General features: G+C 40.7%; 1 protein-coding gene across 1 annotated transcript in view; it reads left to right on the forward strand.

Annotated features, from left to right (window-relative positions):
- The window catches only part of CEP112 (centrosomal protein 112), a 203,614-nt gene that overhangs the window by 137,440 nt on the left and 51,103 nt on the right, over positions 1-15,071 (forward strand). The window contains 1 exon segment of the mRNA XM_033138892.1: positions 913-1,143. Coding sequence (XP_032994783.1) covers positions 913-1,143 — 231 coding nt within the window.

A 15,071-nucleotide genomic window follows, 5' to 3' on the forward strand; every position in this document is an offset into this window, starting at 1 on the left:
AGTGCTCCCCACCCTACAGTTGCAGGCACTGCACTTGCTGGATTAAATAGACCTTTGCAACTGCCCCTGATTTTTTAAAGATTATTTTTATCTATTACACCTTTCTCTTTTTTTACTGTTTGGTTTTTTATTGGTTTTTTTAACTGCAAATGCAGTGGAATGATGAGAAATAAATAAACAAACTCAACTGATTTTTTTTTTTAAAAAAACCCTCTCCATTTCTCAGTACATGTGCCTTAATTTATTTTTAATTTGCAACAGGCGTGACTAGATACTATTTATAAACAAGTTCGTGAGTTTATGATATGCAGTATTTGTGCAATCCAAAGGCACAGATCCTTTTGTTGTTTTTGGAAGCCTCAGAGTTGGTAACATTTGGTATAAGTTGTTATGAGGTATAAAGATAGGAATTCTTTTCTAGCACGTGATTTTCAGCATTGCATTTTCCAGTTTTCCCTCCATTGTCTCAAGAGTAGGCCCACAGTCTACAATCTTGAGCATGCTTTTTCTTGGAAATAAGTCCCACTGGAATAAATGCAACTTTTCCCCAAGTGAAATGCATGGATCAGGATGCGAGAGAATCTTGTTTCCTGATTTCCTGAAATATTATGGAATATTATGCTTGCCTCAAACCTACTTTTAATTCAGGGCTTTATGGATTACAGTCTTGAATAAGGAGCTTTAATGTGAGCACAAAACTTGTTTGCATTGTGTGCCAGACTTTATATTTTGGATGCATTTTAACAGCACATATACATACCTTCATACACTCTCACTTTCCAATAATTTAGAGAATTGCTTCCACACCTATGATGTGGTAGCTCTCTACTCAAAATGGTAATCTCATGTGTTTATTTTTAGTAGCAAAACTAAACATAAAAAGTAACTTCTACTATCATTACTATTTTAAAGATCATCTCTGATATGGAAGCCCAGATCCACACACTGCGAGAAGAGCTCATTCAAGTGAATACACAGAGAAAACAGCAGCTAGTTGAACTTAGCCTTCTTAGAGAAGAAGAAAAACAAAAAACCGTTCGGGACCATGAGACTGCCATGAACAAGCTGAAAGTTGAGTCAGAAAAGATGATGCTAGATCTGCAAAAGACTAATGCTACAGAAATGGAGATGGCACTCGAAAAGGTAAGCATGAAAACAGTGCCTGACTAGTGCTACATTTCTAGGGAAATGACTGTGAAACTTGCTTCCTCCCTCTCTCCTTCTCTTGCTGTGGCCAAGGGGAGTAGACAAGGGAATAGGTCAGAGGTTTTCAACCTTTCTCAGTCCATGGCTCCCTTGAACTACATTTTTTTCTGCTGCTTCCCTGTGGTGAAACGTGCTCTGAGCCTCAGAAATCCCTTGCCTGCAGAGTCACCCCTTTTCAAACACCCTCCCTTGTGGAGTTTTCCCTCAGGCTCCTCCCCCCACCTCTTTTGAGGAATCTGCTGGGCAGCTGCCGCCACTGCCCCAGGTCTCTAAGCCGCCCACCCCACCCCAAATAGAGGTGTCTCTTCATGCCACCCCCCAGGGGCCTGGGAAGAGGATGCCCCCAGCCTTTGCGGCCTGATGAAGACACAGACATGAGGGCATCAGAGGAGGGAGAGAAGGAAAGAGGGATAGAGTCCAGTTTTAAGTGTGGCACCCCCGACTATCATTTAAGGCACCCTAGGGTGCCATGGCACTCTGGTTGAAAAACCCCGCACAATGGTGAACAGGAATAGAGAGGCATCTCCTTCAATATTAGCAAAGTGAATGTATTTGTAATAAGTGGGGTCCTGCTGTGGGAGTCATGCCCAGGGGTTCCCTAAAACTAAGTGCCAGCATTGTGGACAGATGTATATGTGTATACCTGCATTATATAGACATAATGCCCAACATCTCACTGTATGAACAGAGTCATTTTGAGCACTTTCAATTGCAGAGAATTCTTAATGTAAATTAAGAAAGCCTATTGAGCTTGACATTTTGATATCATTTGTTTTGATTTTACTTTATTCTTTTGGGAGTGAGGGCATTGGCCACTGCTGTGGAAGATTCTCTGATGCTGCTTTGACTATCTTAAATCCCTGCTATTTATGGCCCTAATAAAAATGATACATTTTTGTGGCTCAGTGTTAAAACTGCATTGAAACTTCTCAAAATGCTTATCTCCATTGGTCAACATTCAGGTGTTTAAATGTTTTAGCGTGTATTAAAACACAATCTGCAATTTATTACAAGATGAAATGTAGCAACCAAATGGGGCAATTTGCATATAGAGTTGGAACAGCCTTTGTGAAACTGACATTTCATTTACCTGCATCAGGTTCTTGGTCTATAATTTTAAACAGCATTCTAAGGATTACGTTGGAAATCTGCCAGCCTGAAACCATTAAAGGCTGTGATCAACAATTCAGAATCTTTTTTGAATTTAAAGAAAGCTGCACTTGGCATAATTATTTAAAGCCAAGGTCAGAGAAAGTATTTAAACCTTTGAAATTCATAATTAAAGGATTAATATTAACTCATGAAGACATTGTCATTTTTGCTTAAAAGTTGAATTTGAATCTCAGTTCTTTTCTTTTCTTTGATCTTTATATATTTAAAGCATAGCAAAACGAAAAGTTAACTTCTTTCCAAATTAAACTTGCATTGCTTCATTGCTGTGATATATTGTCAACTTCTTTAAAAATGTCTGACTTTAATAGAAGTAATAACAATAAATACAACCAAAATAATTTCTGGCGTCAACTGAAAAAGATATGTATTTGCTAGTATTTGCAGGATAAGGATCAAAGTTAAATCCTTCTAAGCCCATACAACAAGTAGACACTTTAAAGGTGCTGACCTTTAAAGCCCTAAATGACCTTGGCTCTGTATACCTGAAGTGAAGTTACAGAGAACCAGGCAGAGGGCCTTCTCAATAGTGGCACCCGCCCTGTGAAATGCTAAGGAGATAAAGAAATACACAACTTTTAGAAGACATCTGAAGGCAGCCCTGTATCAGGAAGTTTTTAATGTTTGATGTTTTGCTGTCTTTTTAAATATTTTGTTGGAAGCTGCCCAGAGTAGCTGTACTAGTACAAAAATGGCACCTAGCACCGGTTAAAATAGCACAAAAAGTACAGTACAAAAATTGCTTAGCTAGATGCTGGAGAGACTGGGGGGGGGGGCTTGTTTACCCATGTGTGGTTGGAACTGTGAGAGGACACCCAAGTTCTGGAAGGAGCCCTTTCAAGAGACAGCTGGAATAATTGGGAAAACATTGCAGAAAAGTCCAGAACTGCCTTTATTGGAGCTGTCCAAAGGGGAAAACCCAATCTTACTGTGTAATAATTTGACTGGATATTATTATTTTTTTAGTAATGGCAACACTGTTAATAGCCAGATGCTAGAAAGAAGCCAACAACTTAATATACAAAAATAGTGCTATGCGATGTGGAAAGTGGCACTTACGGAAAAACTAAGGCAAAGACTACAATTTGAAGGGGTCAGAGGAAAAAGAGAGACATTTGTGGTGGACTGGTGCCTGGTTCAATATATGAATGCAACCTCAAAAGAGAGACAAATACCAGGCTCATTCTGTAATTTGTGGTTACAATAACATCAATGGACATCTTTGCATTGTGTGCAGTTTCATGTCATCCCGAGGGACTCAACAAAGGATATAATCCCATATCCATAATCTCACTTGTTGCATTGGTCACTGGTTTGGGTGAGGGGGTTACTTTGAATTTGAATTATGGTCTTTCTTTCCGCTTTTTATTTCATGTAATGTTAGAAAAGCAATTAAAAATATATTTTTTAAATCAACCACCCTACACTTTTAAAAAATATACAGACTGGGTATTGTATTTTCTCTGACTTCTTCAGAACACAAAAAATATTTTATAAGCAATATTATTAGATTTATGTTATGCAATATCTTAACATATCTAATACAATTAGATTAAGATATAGAATTAATTTGTTTCTTCTCTTAAAATATATATATTGGCATCTGATAGGCAGTCATTCTAGTTCTACTAAATTATGATATATATTGTTTTGACAAATCAATATGCTGGAGGTAGGTCCTACTGAAGCTCAGATTGCACTAACAATTATTGTTGAAGTGGGATGGGAGCAAAGACTTTGCATTACCGGTACATTGCTGCTGACATCCCCTTGGATATTTTGCAGCTGGGGGGGGGGCGGTTCAAATGGAAAGCAAGTGACAGTCGAAAGGTCACTTCCTTTCCTCTTGCACCTTCTCGGGAACAAATCTCTCCTCCCCACAGCGGAGAAGGTGCTGTTAGAGCTTTGTTACACACACAGCTGCAGTGTAATGTGTAGTTTGCCTTTCTGTCTGACAGATGTTACGGGTTGTGTCAACAGAACCTTTGGGGTAAACATTAGTTAGCCAGGTGTAATACAATGAAAAAAGTTCATGTGGATTTGTGAGTTTGCTGGACATTAGTAAAAGAAAGAGATCAGCTGTAGTTTTAAGTGGGTGCAGATGTGATTTTTGGAGAAATATATCCGTTAGTAACATTCGTCTTTGGAATTTACTTGGCAAAGAAAATAATCATTCGGAACGAATGACCCTAAAATATCAGTTGACATGCTAACAATACTCTAAGGAAGCAACCTTGGAACACTTCAGACATCTCATAAAACAGCTATATTTTGAGCCATGTGCATTTTGAACCATATGTAGAATATATTGTGTGTGTGTGTGCGCGTGCATGCACGCTTGTGCATTTTCTGTCCCCAAACACACAGTGCATGCACCTTCAAAAGGATAACACCCAGTTCACCCACTGGAGATGCCCACAGTCTCTTACAACACCAGAAGCTGTCAAATCTGCCTGTATTGATGTTCTATTCAGTGGGAACAATTCTTGGTCACAGTAGCATGTGTGCAGCATGCTACTGCACCAAAACTGTGGTTTAGGGCCATGGTATTGCAGTTGAAGTCATATATATCTTGTTGCTGAATAATTTGCAAGTAGATGTTTTTCATTCCATTGGTTTCTGAATTTTAAATCACCTTTTAAAACCTTGCATTGTTTTTCCTTACTCTATATGGCTTCTGTTTCTGTCCTGTTGCTAATACTTCTACAGACAAGAATGGTATACTTGCATGCATGTGCATCTCCATTTAGTGCATGCGGAAGGATTAAATGGCATGAATATTATGCTGACTCACGTTCTTGCACTCAGTACACCATCAGGCTGTGAAGAATAAGAGTAGCAGCTTCCCTGATCAGATTGCCAGAGCTCTGCCTTCCTCCCATATATAGATAGTTGACAATCTCCTCATCATTGTTGCCATGCTATTCTGCTAGGTCTGGAAGAATGATCACTGCATGCCTTTATTGTGTTGCCATATTGTTCTGAGATGTAAAAGAATTTTCAAGGTGGCCATTGCAAAAGAGGCAGGGTCCAGGGGTCAGCAAACTTTTTCAGCAGGGGGTCGGTCCACTGTCCCTCAGACCTTGTGGGGGGCCGGACTATATTTTGAAGGGGGGAAATGCAAGAATTCCTATGCCCTACAAATAACCCAGAGATGCATTTTAAATAAAAGGACACATTCTACTGATATAAAAACATGCTGATTACCGGACCATCCGTGGGCTGGATTTAGAAGGCGATTGGGCTGGATCCGGCCTCCGAGCCTTAGTTTGCCTGCCTATGGTCTACACACTGAAAACAGATCAGGTTTACATGCTAATCAGAGCATTCTAGCACAAAACCCCCACAATCCCCAATTTTAAGACTGAAGTTGGCAGTGTACTCAGTTTTGCTGTTATCTGAAGTTTGCCTGGATTTTGACATTTCATTTCATTTCATTTTCATTATTTACTTTAATTATCTATTTTGTTTGTTTGTACCTTTTTAATGCAAATGTCCTAAGGAAAAGCGGGACATTGCAGGATCAAATCAGAAACTGGGATGGCTTCTGTAAACAGGGACACTTGGAGGGTCTGAGCTGTAGCTGGGAGCTAAAGCAGCTCTTTAGTACGGGACAACCCTTTTAATGTTGGAACTCCCCCCTGTCTCTTTCACCCCACAGTCCACCTCCATGTTGCCACAACTTTTTATTTCTTTCCTAGAAATATCTCTAAATACCTGTCTTGGTAAGATTCTCCTGAGGACTTCCGCTTGCGACGCCATTATGGGTGGTCGTGGGTTGCTTCGGCTGCGAAGCACCCAGCTCATTCCGGGGGTTAGGAGCCCTGCAGCCGCATAGCGGGGCTCCGGTTGGGGTGCGGGAAGAGCGTCTCGCACCCTGGGCTCCCCGGCTGTGCCCGTTGTGGCTCCGAACCCTTCCCCCGCTCCCCCTGTAAAGGGGGAGTGGGGGTGAAGGGACGACGGAGCCGGGCTATAGGGGAAAAGCCCCAACCGGGATGAAAATGCGGTGGCAAAGCCTGTGATGAGCGTCTAAGTTCTACCTGTCATTAAGGAGCTGTTAAGAACCCAGAGGTTGTGAGTAATTGATTGACTCTTTGTATTCCTGGAACGATCTGGGGGAAAGAAGAAAGGCAGCCCGCCTCCCTCCCTTCGAGTGGTGAAAGAGATTAACCCTTTAAGTGACTGCTGCTACAACAATCATAGAAAGTATTTGGAATTTGAAAACTGAGTCTGTTGAGATCTCCCTTCGGGGGTTAATTGGGGAAAAAATATCTCCGTTTGAAGTTTTGGGCTTTATACTCCGGCTTCGGAGAAATGGCGGCGACTTGGTTTGTTGTGGAAAAATTGAGACAAAGGAAGGAAGAGACAGGAACTGAAATCTGATACTCACCCTCTCTCTCAAAATGCTGGACTTTGCGATCGCACTGGCATCGAGCTCTGATTTAAGGGAGGAGGAAATGCTCACTATTTTGCAGATGGAATTACTTAATCGGAAACTACAAGTCTTGAGTGGAATTATTCATAAAAAGGATGCACTTTCCACAGAGGAGGCTTTTCAAAAGTTCTACACAATGGAATCAAGCCTTGGCAAAGAGCTGGGAGGGGCGCTTGGAGGATGGTCGGAAACGGCTGGGCGAACGGAAAAGGAACCTGAAACAGGAAAATTTACAATATCCAGACCCCGAGGTGGCAGCTCGGGGGCAAGGGACATGGAATTAAGATTTTTACAAGAAGAAGGAGCAAAAGAGGAGGAGCCCAGAATGGAGATATGGAACACCCTGAGGCTCGATGCTGGGTTTGATGTGGACGCTGCCTGGATCTGTGGACACTCAGAGGAAGACAATGGGAGATTTGGCTGTGGAGAAAGACAGATAAAGACAATGGACAGAGGAGGAGTGGGTTGAAGCTTTAAATGTATAATCTGATTGGTCTGTCATGGTATCCGAAATCGGAGTGTGAAGTCTGTTAATTACATGTTTATTTTAAATAAGTAAGGAGATATTGAATTTTAAGTTATAAGCAGCATGTTAAAGGATAGAAGAAATAAGTTTAGCTATAAGAATACTTGGTTAAGATTTAGGTTACAATGCAAAGATTAAGACAATGGTGTTTTTTCTTTTTAAGTAAAGTTAAATTTTTTATAGAGAAAAGTTGTTAAGGAAATAGTATATTGATTTAAAACCGAAGGTGTATAGGCGGGGGAAGTCAAACGTCAAGATTCAGAACTAGAAATTTTTTTTTTGTAAAGTATATAGATAAGAAGAAGAATCCTGACATTATGTGTATATGTATTTGTTTTGGTATTTGTAGGTGTGGGGTTGGGTTTGTGTTATATTATGAAAATGTCAATAAATTCTGTTTAAAAAAAAAAAAAAAGATTCTCCTGAGATAAAGCAGCACCTTGTCGGCTTTTCCAAAATATCCTTATCCATTGTTTGTGTTTTGTTTTTTCTTTGCATAGCCCCAAGCATCTATTATTTAACACGCAGTCCTTGCTTCATTGAAAAGCACACTACATCAGCATACAAATGCTAACTTACCTGGGTTCATTACATCCTGCAGCTTAGCATATTTGTGTTTGTTTGTTTGCAAAATCCAGTATTTGAAAGCCACTAGTCATATAGGCATTAGGAACCATAGATCTCGCATTTGACATCTACAAAATCTCTGGCCATTATAAACCAGTTAGGTTACTGCAGCGCTCTTCAGTCAGCTCGGCTTGCATGTTTCGTCCAAAATGCCACTTTTTGAGGAATGTTCTTTGTTTTTACTTGTACTCGTTCTGCCTTCTTTGGCTGGATTTGTAGGATTGTTTCTCTCAGTAATTCTCATTCTCAGCAATTGAATAGTTCTAACCAGAATGTTGGATTTGTCCTGCGATGATGTTTACTTCAAAGCTATGTAACAGGGCATTGAAGTGAAAAGAAAGTGGCGGGCTTCCGGCCAACTTCCATTTCCCTGGGATTCTTGCTAGATTAGGCGGACCTTGTCTGATCCACCCAGTAAGACACTTGTTAATGCAAGACCACATATGCGGAATCAGTTAACACAGGTTGGCAATGGCTTGAACTATGAAGAGGTTCTGAGTGTGCATTTTTCCTTTGTAAGCTTAAATTGGTGGACCACAGGGATTCTAAAGGCCAGGGAAGACTGATGTCAGGCCAGTCCTGATTTAGAGTACATGTTTCAGAAAATCGTTTTCTTCTTCCTTTGTCTCACCCTGACTTGAGAAATGTAAAAGATTTTAAGGATTGTGGGAATGGCTGCAAAACCAGGAGTTGCGTAATTTGATGCTTTTAGGCCTACACAGTCTTTTAATGTGGAAAAAAACAACCCAAAAGTGTTCCAAAATGACTTGCAGCTGCAGAACATGTCAGGGAATAAAAACCACCTTCATTAAATGGGTGAGAAAGAATTATAATTGTTTTGAAGTCTTTATGATCAGCCTGCATATGTTTCATTGTAATACGATACTAAAGTGCCTCAATTACGATTTGTATATTTTGGTGCCAGAAGGTTTTTTTCCCTTATGCTAAATTACTAAGTTCTGTCAGCTGTTGGGCTGTCATACAGAGATACAGTAAATCACATTATATTTTGTCATGGATTACACAGAGAAATATATTTGGAAATAGAGATCAAAGTACTTTTACAATCACATTTGAGTATAGGAAGGATGTTTAACTTGTATAAAATCTGATTTAGGTGAAACTGTTGCCATTCTGGTGTGAATTTGAAATAAATTGGAGTGTGTGTGTGAGTGATTGAACTGGAGTGTCTTTGTGTGTGTAATATATATGAATGGAAGACAAATCCTGAAAACTGTTTTCTTTTTGATATTTAGTCTAGAGAACTTAATTCTGACCTACAGCTGCAAACTGAGTGCAGATAAACAATGAAATACTGAAAAACTAGAGTCTCCAAAAAGTCTTATTTATGTTTTTAATTGCATTCATGATTGAGCAATACATTCCATTCTACTTTTAATTGGGATTTTGCTGGACTTGCATATGATTAGTCATTGGTTTGGTAATGCTTTCTGGCTCTGTGAAGTTGCACTATTTTTCTTTTTTGAAGCCTTTGTTCTATTTAAAACTATTTAAAGTAATCCAGTGTAATCTTACTAAGGAACATTGATTACTTCATATCATGGATTTTGGCTGTACTTCAGAAAACAGCAGGAGATTTTGCATGACTTATCAAAGGCATTTATTAAATTATTAGAGCACACACGCACCCTTTTGTTAACATTTATATTTCATAAAGTCTTTCCCACAAAACTCAGCACTATTTTTTGCACTAATCACACTGATTTCTTCTTAACCATTAGCATCTTTACAGTTTGGTTTGCAATTAATTCACAGTTTCAACTTCAAAAGAAGCTCTTCTGTAGGCTTCTACAAAATGGTTTGCCTTTATTCATTTTCTTGTTACTTCTCCCCTGTCTCAGAATGAACCTATGACTGGGCGCATGCAGAACTGCAGCAGATTGGAGACAGAGCAGATTGGCTCAAATAGGGGTAGGGAATGCACCATTGGTCCAGTATGCCAAAACCTTCTCTCCACACACATATCTGTGGGCCAAGTTTGACAGATGGGTGAGGCTGCCCTATCATCACCTTTCATCACATGATCCACTAGTGAGAAGGGTAAGCAGTGCTTCCCAAGCACTGACCATCTGCTGATTGTCATCACAAGGGTAGACCTGTCCTTCCCATATCCAGGATAGCATTAAAATTTGGGAGTTTTGCTATTGAATTTGATAGCGGCAGGACTTATTTATTTGCAAAAGTATTTCTAAACTGCTGATTCATAAAATGCCAGGGTGGGGTATGGTGCTAAAACATGAAATACCATTAAAAAATAAAAATAAGGTGACCGGCTAATCAAAAATAAAGAGCTGCAAAGGCCTGCTGGCATGAAAAGGTCTTCAAGAGACAGTTGAAAGTCAAAGCAAGGATGCCTGCCAAATCTCTGCTAGAAGAGTGTTCCACAGAATGGGGCTGGCAGTATTAAATGCCTGAGGCCAGCTAGGCCTCTGTAACACGGGGGACAATTAAAACCTCACCTCTGAATGATCTCAGTGATGTAAGGGCTCGGGCAGTCCTTCAGGGCTCAAGTTTTTCAGGACTTCGTACAAGAAGAACCTTGAACCTGCCCTGGCAGTGTATGAGCGGCCAGGGCAGATGTTTTAGTACAGTAGTCACATGCTGTCTTTTGAGACCATGTCTTATCTCTGATCCTTTTTAGGATATATGGTAGAATTAGCCATTCTTAGAGTAATTTTCTTGACATCAGTCAAAACTATTCAGCGCTTCCCCCCCCCTTTTTTTTTGTATAGGAGACTTCTGTAAGGAAGTTTTTTAATTATTATTTTTAGAATATGGACCCATTTACATTAGCCCTTTGATGTGCAATTCTTTGCTATACATCAGAGAACTGTTGCTTCTTCCCTGGAGCAAGTCTTCCTTCTGTAGTTCCCTCCCTGTCTTTTAAAAGTATGCTTATATTTTTACTCAGCTAATTAGAGAATATTAACTCTTATAGAACGATTGCCTTACCATTGTGGTTTTTAAAATATTGTTAAATTTTATTTCATTGTTTAACCAGCTGAAGCCTGTTCTTTGAAAAATGCATTGTGGAAAACATACTCAGAATGTGCTTACTGGAATTGATGGAAGTCATTCACATATAAACTCCATAAGGAGACAGGCCAGAGGTATTTTGGGGTGGGGTGGGGGATTAGATCATTTCTGGAAATGTGGCCGAGTCCTTAATTCATTATTATTTTACTTAGTGCTACATTTGCTTGTGGAAAAATCATCCCAATTAGAAACTTGATAACTAAACTACAGATCCTGCCTTTTGTGTTAGTCTTCAGTCCATCATTTTTGTGGAGCAATTGAGTCATAACATCCGTGAGAACTTACTGAGGTCCTAGAAAATCAGCCTGTTAATCATTGGAAAGTTATGACTTCATGTTTACTTATCCTTAAAATAAGGGTTAAAATGTGAGACATTCAATGTAACACTAAGTTAAAGTCCCTTACAGGTGTACTAGCAATGCTAGTGGAATGGCTTGCATAAAGAAGGTGTTGGAAGCCAACTTTGCTCTTCTGGCTAGCTGCACAATATATTATTGCAGGCCTAATACTTCCTGTTGCACAACCAGTTGCACAAGCTTCCATTATTCTTGCCCTCTCACTAGCACAACAGCCCATGCACTGGCGGTCAGATAGTGTTGAATGCAGACCAAGTAATAGGGACAACTCAGGAACATGGATTTTGGCAATTAGTGGGCAGTATGGGGTTCCAGTACTTTGGCCACCTCATGAGAAGAGAAGACTCCCTAGAAAAGATCCTGATGTTGGGAAAGATGGAGGGCACAAGGAGAAGGGGACGACAGAGGATGAGATGGTTGGACAGTGTTCTCGAAGTGACTAGCGTGAGTTTGGCCAAACTGCGGGAGGGAGTGAAAGATAGGCGTGCCTGGCGTGCTCTGGTCCATGGGGTCACGAAGAGTCAGACACGACTGAACAACAACAACAAATGGGGTTGCCATATTTCAAAAAGTAAAATTCCTGACACCCGCAAAATTGTTGAACTTTTAAAGAAACCCAACAGTTGCTGAGCTTTTGGGGGGAGCAGACCCAAATTTGGGGAAACCAACCCAAAAATAGTGTTTTTGAACTGTTTCCACTGTTTTTGCAATCACGTTGCCATACATCTGGGTTTTCCCTGACATTTTGCCAATTCGGCAAAATTCCTCCCTGACACCATCTTTTACAGCTAGTACCATCCATGTATAAAATACCTGATACAATTTCCAATGTATAGAATACAACTGAAGCCCAAAAGAGAGGCCTCCACCTCAAAGAGCTTATAGTCTAGATGTGGGCAACGAAGAAGACAATAAAGGAAGGATGGATAGAGAGGAACAAGGACAGGGGTCAGCAAACTTTTTCAGTAGGGGGCCGGTCCACTGTCCCTCAGACCATGTGGTGTGCCGGACTATATTTTGAAAGGGGGGGGGGATGAACAAATTCCTATTCCCCATAAATAACCCAGATATGCATTTTAAATAAATGCACACATTCTACTTATGTAGAAACACGCTGGTTCCTGGACTGTCCATGGGCCTGATTGAGAAGATGATTGGGCCGCACCCGGCCCCCAGGCCTTAGTTTGCCTACCCATGGACAAGGATAACAAGAAAATGAGGGGGGACACAGACAGACAGACATGTAGGTTTTATTTCAGTTGCTGAATCAGCTTGCTTGGGTGTTCTGGTTGCCACTTATGTGCTCCACCAATATGGTGTCAGGGACTGGGCAGAGGAGGAATGATGCAGACCGCCTCCCCCTCCTGAAGCTTTCAGGGAGGAGGAAGAGGAACACAGTATAGATTTACAACAGGGGTTTGAGGGAGGTAGCAGCTCAGAGGCAGATGAGTGGAAAGGTTGGGAAATCATGGGAGAGAGCCAGAGCAACACCTGGCTGAGACGTCATTGGAAAGCATTCCAGGACACAAACACACCCAGAACCTGGTGAGCCTTGAAAGTAGGAGAGCAAAGAGCTCAAAGACAGAGGGCATGTAGCAGCATCCGTAGAAGTTACGAATGAGGAAATGGGAGAGATGGGGGGGGTGGAGATTCACTCAGGCAACACCATTATCCAAGAGGCTGGGTTCTGTAGCCTCTCTCTGTAATCACTGAAAGAATAAAAAAGGACAGTAAGAATCCTTCCCTTGTCTTTATACTTTCTTGGGCCACCAGCCAGGAGCTGCTGATAGGCTCCTGACATGTGGACACTAAATGCATACATCTCTATCTAAAGAAGCATGAGAGAGGGCTTCATTGGTAGAGACCTTGATCTGGTGCTGCCCCCCGATTCATGGGTATTTTGTCATCATGTTGACTGCCCTTATTTGCATGTTTGTGAGTACAGACAAGAGTGGTTTATGGACCAGGTTGAGAACTGTTGTTCACAAGTGCCCCTGGAGAAGATTTGTTCTGAAACGTGCTGGGCCAAACAAACCTTTTCCTGTACAGTGGTACCTTGGGTTACAGACGCTTCAGGTTACAGATTCCGCTAACCCAGAAATAGTACCTCGGGTTAAGAACTTTGCTTCAGGATGAGAACAGAAATCATGCGACGGCAGCAGCGGGAGGCCCCATTAGTAAAGTTAAGAACAGTTTCAGGTTAAGAATGTACCTCCAGAACGAATTAAGTTCTTAACCCGAGGTACCACTGTACAGCTTAAGGCCTCCATTTTTTCTTTCTGTGCCTTCTCAGTTGTTTTCCCCTTGTCATTGTATATGAACCAGAAATCATTGACTAAAGTGCATTCTGGTGAGTTAAACAAGCCCGCCTTATGGTTTGAAGTTGGCTTGTTTAGAAACTCACTGGAGTGTCTTTTAAACCAAAATCTCTGGTTCATGTTTGCCAGGGTTCGTCAAAAAATGAAATTACTGGTAAGTGCTTCAGAGGTTTTTCTTCCAGCCATGTGGAAGGAGGGGAGAGGTGTCCAAACATTTCAGCATTATGTGTTAATCAGCCCAGTATTTTCCTTCCCTCGATTTCTCTGCCTGAGGTTGAATAGTACCAGGACAGGCAGGAAGAACAGTGGTGCCTTTTCATTACTGTGTGAGATGCTTGCTGATTTTCTTTGACATCTTATAGATTGATGTCAGTGCATTGCCTCTGGTTGGAATTGTACCTGAGGCTACCTTTCTAGACGCTTTGCCATTCAAACTGCTTTCCAAAGTTTTAGTGATTAATTTGTTAATTCGAGAGTCACAACTAGAAATATTTATTAAAGATTTGTTTTAGCAAATGAGAATTGGGAAACTCAGTTGCTCATGTTTCCTGTTGCTTCAGACATTGTGCTTGTTTTAAATAACTTATGGCTTGCATCAATCAATACTTATTGGCTATTGATAACACTTGGGTAAGGAACAGTGTTTGCCTCTCCTTCAAAACGCATGAGATAATAGCATGCCATATGCCCCACAGTATCTGGGCAATACAGGGTGAGCTAAGGACATAATCATAAACACAGAGATTTGATGCCTATGTGGACTTCAGAGCTATAATACTTTAGAGAGACAGCTGCTCTTGCAAACTATGAGCCATTATGTTTTTGCCAAAACCAAACCCATTTGTCATTTCCGTTCTCCCCGTGGCTGCTCATCAAGGTATTTAGGAATGAAAACTTTCACTTAGGCAGCAGCCAGCTGCAGAGCCCATTCATTCAGGGAAACCACAACCCAGTGTTTATGATGTCAGAACTGATCACTGTATAAGCAATTGTTTGTAGTGTCACAAACACTGGCCCACAGCTCTGCTGAGTGAGTCAGACAAGAGGAAAGGAATGCTTCAAAAGTTCTCTTTACAAGACAAATATCTGTTAATCATCACTTTTGATCCGCTTAAGGAAGTATAACATGGTTTTACCAGCAAGTAGTGTGTTTTTCTGAAGAGTAGAGCTGGCGTTAAATTGTAGTGTATCTGTTAAGATATTACTGAAAAGAAAGCAGATAATACAGCCTTCATTAGCACAGTATGAAGGCCTTAAAAGATAGCACTGTACATCCTTTTGATCTAATTCCAGCTAACTGTTAGCATTCAGGCTTTGGCTGAACATGGTGCAGCTTACAATATGGATATAATTAGTACAGAATGCTGACATATAAA

The sequence above is a fragment of the Lacerta agilis genome, chromosome 2 (assembly GCF_009819535.1).
Source record: "Lacerta agilis isolate rLacAgi1 chromosome 2, rLacAgi1.pri, whole genome shotgun sequence".
NCBI lineage: Eukaryota > Metazoa > Chordata > Lepidosauria > Squamata > Lacertidae > Lacerta > Lacerta agilis.